This window comes from Triturus cristatus, chromosome 1_2 (genome assembly GCF_964204655.1).
Source record: "Triturus cristatus chromosome 1_2, aTriCri1.1, whole genome shotgun sequence".
NCBI lineage: Eukaryota > Metazoa > Chordata > Amphibia > Caudata > Salamandridae > Triturus > Triturus cristatus.
Genome location: NC_140580.1, coordinates 941,077,745 through 941,083,744, shown reverse-complemented (window position 1 = coordinate 941,083,744; position 6,000 = coordinate 941,077,745). Strand labels below are relative to the sequence as shown.

General features: G+C 47.0%; 1 protein-coding gene across 4 annotated transcripts in view; it reads right to left on the bottom strand.

Moving 5' to 3' along the window:
* Window positions 1–405: 405 nt before the first annotated feature.
* The window catches only part of AGTRAP (angiotensin II receptor associated protein), a 44,186-nt gene continuing 38,591 nt past the window's right edge, over window positions 406–6,000 (bottom strand). For 2 of the 4 annotated variants that reach the window (XM_085609901.1, XM_085609902.1), the window contains exons 3-6: window positions 4,933–5,041; window positions 3,145–3,361; window positions 2,135–2,210; window positions 406–1,335 (exon numbers count right to left, since the gene is read on the bottom strand). In XM_085609901.1, coding sequence (XP_085466027.1) covers window positions 1,290–1,335; window positions 2,135–2,210; window positions 3,145–3,361; window positions 4,933–5,041 — 448 coding nt within the window. In that variant the 3' untranslated portion in view covers window positions 406–1,289. The remainder of the gene's footprint in view (window positions 1,336–2,134; window positions 2,211–3,144; window positions 3,362–4,932; window positions 5,042–6,000) is intronic. The other 2 variants (XM_085609905.1, XM_085609904.1) reach the window with 1 other exon arrangement.

Below are 6,000 nucleotides of genomic sequence, written 5' to 3'. Positions count from 1 at the left end.
GCCGTGGTTGTTACTTCCTCTGCTGCATAGAGCACCAGCCAGCTTGTGAGTGAGTTTTTTGGGAAGAAGAAACGCTGGAGGATATTTCTGGATTCACAATCACAAAGCAGACTTTGGGAAACATAGCGCTTCCCTGGCGTGCATAACAGAGTAGGCACTGTGTCTCCTCGTGTATAGGTTAGGGCCAACCGGTCCCATATAGGGAGTCATCCAGAATGGGCTTATGCACACTAGTGGGGAAAACAGGGTTGCAAGAGCAATAATAACGCTACCCTAACATTAACAATAAGTTTGATTTGACTAATAGACTAACGCACAATCCTGGAATTCGATCTACAGTAAAATACACTTTCAGAGGCACTGGGAGCCGTCAAAGTGCTAAACACAGACCTTGCAAAAGAGACATAGGATACTTTTTTTTTTATTATTTAGAGTGCACAGGTGATCGTAGACTCTTCAGAAAAAAGGCACAGAACAGTTTTAGGCACATAATATTTACAAAAAAGAGACTCGTCCCCACAAACCTGCACATTACATACAATTCATTCAAGTAGCAAAACAGCCTGGGGTCCATTTCAGGCCTTGTCAGTCTCTGCATTAAATAGACCACAGTGGGCGACTTCTGCACCCTACAGCTACCACTCTGCATAAAAAGGACTCAACAGTAACATAAATAGTTCAGAGAAACCAGTCTCCACCTCAGTGGCCTACAGAAGAGTGTGTGACCTGGAAGCAGAGAGTGTGACCTGGAAGCAGCAGCACCTAGATAGTGAGACTGCAAGCAACTCCCCAGAACTCCAGCATGAAACCCAAGAGGAAGATGTAGTCCGCTCCGGTTGTCCTTCAAGAGGAACACATAGTTGGCTTCTGTTGTCCTCCAAAAATGAAACGAGGAATCTCTTCTAAACAGCAGACTCTGTTTGGGGTCGGGGTTTGTACCCAAGTAGTTAGAAGTCCAGGACACCCAACCAAGGTTGCGTTGATTCACAGATTGGCACACATCAGATTCCCCAGAGTGCTTTCAAAGTAAGGGAAGTGCAGAAGACGAGAGCAGAGGACCCGGCAATGGAGTGGGTCCATCCAGAGCCTCTTGCGGAAGGTTAACCAATTACGGCCAGACTCTAGAGCGTCACCCAGCAGACCTTGAATGAGTTCAGCGCTCCTGGTCACAAGGATCACCGTATTAAGGAGGAGGGGAGGATACCAAACTTCAGACTGTGCAAGAGTGGCGCCCTCAGTATTGGCGCTGTGGCACTTTGCTATCCTGATCGGTTGGTGGATCCTGTTGGTCAATGCTCTGGTAGGCACTGCGGTCTTGGGGAACGGTGAAGAAACCTGTATTGAGAAAGAGAATGCCAAACAAGTCAAATCACAGAAGCAACAGACCCCAGGTCTAAGTCTGGGTAAATCAAAATAATCCAAAATCCAAAGCTGAAACACCATAAGCCAATGTACTCTACACAAAGCAAGAGACACCGTGAAAGCACACAGAGACCCCAGAGGTGATGGATAATTGTACAGATCACGGGAAAGGGCACAGATGTTCCTTATGACCCAAACGCAGCATAAATAAAATTAAACTACAAAAAGAAAGTTGTAGTGAAGCGAGTTCTTTTTTATGAGTGAGTTTAATACTGGCTGATGTGAATTTTTACAGAGGATCTCCAGAAGGCACAGTACTCCCCAGTCAGTTATGGAGAGCAGCTTTCATGCTCAGTGTGGTGATGGAAAAGTACTGGACGGCTCTTTAAATCGCTGTGTAGCAAATCCACACTTGGACGATTCCTCCCAGTGTGGGGCTGCAAGGTTGCGGATAAGGCCTAATCTCTTACGCATACCACCAATTGGTGAGTGGAGGACACATAAGATGTCACCTGCTCTCTCACCTGTGTATCCTCCCCTGGTTCAGACTTGTGAGAGAGGTACCGTCAAGCTCAGTACTTTGAGAGCTCTCTCTCGGATCCACCCCACTCTGAACATGCCCAAGTGCCAGGTCTCTGCACGGATAAGCAGCCTACCCTTCGCTGTTGAAGGCACACAAAAAAGGAAGACAGGAGAACTTTCCAAAGCACCGAAGAGGGAAGAGCTGACAACAAGTGACAGAGGGGGAGAGGAAAGGGTGGCAATTCAGTACTGCTGAAAGGCAGCAGGGGGCGCTCTCGAGTCCATGCTGTCACACGTAAAGCGGCTTTCAGTCGAAGACTCCAGATCTGTAGAGGAAACGGGAAACACAAGACAAGACAACGTAAAACACAGACAAACCAGAATGATCAACCTGGGAGAGACAACAGGAAGCAGACAGCTCATCACAACAGGAGGAAGGAATCAGCCAGAAGGAGGGGGTAATGGAGGGTCACTAAATCAGGCTTTGAGGACCTCACTGGATGAAATGTAGTCTTGAGGTTAGGTAGTGCATTATGACCACAAGAAGTTCTAGTCATGACTTCCTCACAGCCTTTTTAGGGCCTAAAACAGTGAAAGTGCTTGGAAAAAGATAGGCCACTAGAATCAAGTGATCTGCAACAAGGACCTCTTCAGCTAGGTTTCTAAAGTCAGTGCAAAAGCAGATGTTTATAAACCTGCACCAAATACCTGGGGTGTACTTAGAACAAATACCACCTTCCTGGCACCTCAGTGCTGCTAGCTGAGCAGAGGCACCCTTGGTTGCAAGTGCCATTCCTACATATTTGGAAGGTAGACTCGAATCTAATGCTTTTTCCCTCACAATACTCATTTTTTGGTCTCCTCTTCCAATTACCTTAAATCCAAAGCACGTTCATGGGCTAATTCTACTTAGCTCTGGTCTGCTGCAAAATTCTCCTCTCGGCATATGCATCTGTTATAAGCATACCCATACAGCCCTGCAAGGCACTGGTCCCTTACCCTCACCACCAGAACTGGACCACAAGATGGAATCAGAGGTCGGTAATGGCACCGCTCTAATAAACCACACTGACGTTCATAGGAGTCAAAGATCGGCTGTTTAATGGGGTCCCCAGGACGGGCGGTCATTGGAGGATCCCATATAGCCAATATGAACCTACACTCCTTTTGGAGGCCTTCTGCCCAGTCTGACTTCCAGAACCTGCACATGCAGTCTATTTTATTCTCCACAGTTTTGGCTCCCAGATCTCTGCCACTCACCAAAGTTGAGGTTGTGTTCTCCTCCACGCTCTCGGTACATGAAATACACAAGGAAGCAGGAAAGGGGTTTGAGGATGAGGCTTAGGATTGCCATGCCAGCGCTGAATCGGAAGAAGTCCGCTAGCCCGCCATGCTCCGCCGCACTACTCGAAGTCGCATAAAGCACAGCAAAGTGGATGATATCCGTCAGGATGGTCAGCGAGAGCCCCACCAAAAACTGTAAACGAAACACAGTCAATTGCTCGGTCTAGTAGACATTACAGACTCTACCCCCACTGCTCTCCACTAAACGCATCCCAGTATCTGAGTCAGCCCCGCTTAGAGCCGGGAACTTGCACCCACCACACCATGTAAATAAATTGCCTCTAAATTACCAGCAAAAAGGCCTGCAATTGGCAGCATTATATAGGGAAGAAAAAACCCTTATCATAAAATTTGATAGTGGCACTTATTCCATATCTCAATAAAGTAACCAGCTATGTAGCAAATCTCAACCATGTGTGAAGACTGCACCAAATAGATTATAAAGATTAAACGTTTTTGTATAATACATGTAAATCTCAGTCTAAAAGCATGTGTAATTTAGCATGAATACATGTTTCCAATTGTGCAGGCCAAATACAAATATAACTTGCATCATTTCACAACACCGCATTTAGTACCATGAGAGTGTAACTTGGTGGAGAATATTTTGCACTGTTCCCAGTTAATCGCGCACCCAGTCTTTTTAGTTAATTTTTTTTGTTTCTAAGGGCCCTTCCATTGCTTAGGCCTTGCCGTTGCTAAAACCTGCCCCACTGACTTCTCCCACACCACCTACTCCTCCTCGTTTTCCATTGCATGCCACTTTAGGTTTTATTTTTTTCCTCCTTTCCCTCAAAATTAAAATGTATTTGCCGCCCAACCACTCTGTTTCTAAATAGCAATTTTGCACGTTTAAATTCATTTTTTTTATTTGCTACTCCAAGTGGTATTCACCATCTTGGAATGGTTAAAAAAAACAAAATGTCCAGTGTGTCATGCCATGTGAGCATGCGCAGTGGCCCCATGTAAATGAGTGAATTGCTTTGCATTTAAGCCCATTTATGCACGTGGGCACAGAGGCAAACATGCCCTTAGGAGGGGCAGTGAGGTCACCACAAAAAAAATGGCCCAAGAAAGGCAGCCCTCTGGAGGGGAGAAAGGAGTCTCATAATTGCTCCCAGATACACCCCTGCAGACGTGTAGAATCACTGACTGCACCTGCCTGCAAGGGGATCTCTAATCCTTCTTTGAAGTGCAGGCGGGTTACTCCCTGCACTGTGAAACACGGAGCAGCTTTGAAGCAGCTGATTGGTATTTCACTTGAATGCGCTGCCCCGAGGGCAGAGTAAGTTCACGGATGCCCTCGGGGCAGTGCATTCTTTGTCATATGGTGCACTGTCCCTGTTTGCGCCCGGCACCACCTTTTGAAAGGTGTGCCAACGTGCAACCATGGAAAATGCGTCTTATGTATAATTAGGCCCATGGCATTCAAATATATATATATATATATAGATGGATCTCTCCGCAGGTATCTTTCGCCAACAGTGAACCCACACCAACATACATCGGCCAAGGCAAGCACCTCCAATCATGACCGGTTCCGAGTGATTTATTAAACGGAAGATGAAATCTTCAGTTCTAAGAGCCACTTGAGAAGGAAATGTATAATGGCAGTTTATCAAGTAATCTCTCAAGAGAAGTCAAGCTCCTGCCATTAGCATAATGTCCACACTACCACAACCTCTTGTAGAAAGCACAACTTACCAGAATCACAGCATCAAGGGAGTCTCTCTGGGCAATGGCCCAAACACCAAGTGCCAGCACGGTGAAGTTCCCCCAGGCATAGGAAGGCGGCAGCCAAGCCATGCAGCCCCTGCCAGGGAGGAGACAGAGGTAAAGGTTAGTGTAGACCCCGACCAAGCACGCGGGTTGTATACTGTGCAGGCAGAGTTTGCAATCACTGTAGTTTGCAAGGATTGTATCCGCTTCATCATACGAGTAAGAGTCCAAAGGATGTGAAAGAGGAAATGAATGCAGAACTAGTCACAGAAGGGTGTGAAAATGTGCCAGGGCTGGTTGCAAAAATGTGAGCGAGTTTAGGAGTTTTCTCTGGAGCCTGGTGCTGGGAAGTGTGGTGCCTCAAAGATCACAGCAGAGAGCACCAGGAAGGATTGCACTGATAAGAAATCGAGCTGCTGTTGCGGGGCAGAGTTTCCCTCATACCTGCCTGTTTTTTACCAGTGCCAGCTACTAAACATTAACAGAATAATCATATCTTTATAAAGGAAGGGCTCATTTCAAGTTTTCCTCGCTTTTAAACTACGTATTTACAGAGATCTTGCTCTGCTTCACAGGAGATGTTCCTAGTAAAGGGTAAAACAACAATGCCTGGCCACTTTGATGTGGATGGATTTTAACCAGGGGCGCTCCTCCACTAAGGCGGAGGAGCGTCGCCCCACTGCTTTAAAGCAGTGCCAATTCAAAATCAAATCATAATAACAGCCGGCTGTTATTATCATTCCATTTTTACTATTGTAGTTGCCCTGCAAGTGCAGTCCCGTTGATGGGGCGGGGCCAGCCTCCCCCGATGTCGTGGCCAGAGGAGTGGTGGCTGCATCTAAAGTGTGCACGAGGCTTTCGCAGGTCGTCTCGGGCCGGCCAAACCATTATGCACACTCTGGGCATGTTCTCTACAGGCTGCATTATACAGCCTTAGTGGAGTACGTGCCCACCCTCCAAGCCCCGGCCTGAGCGCTGAACTACGGCGCTCAGACCAATCACAATGCTGCTTAATGCAGCGTTATGATTGGTCAGAGGATTCTGGGAGGCTGG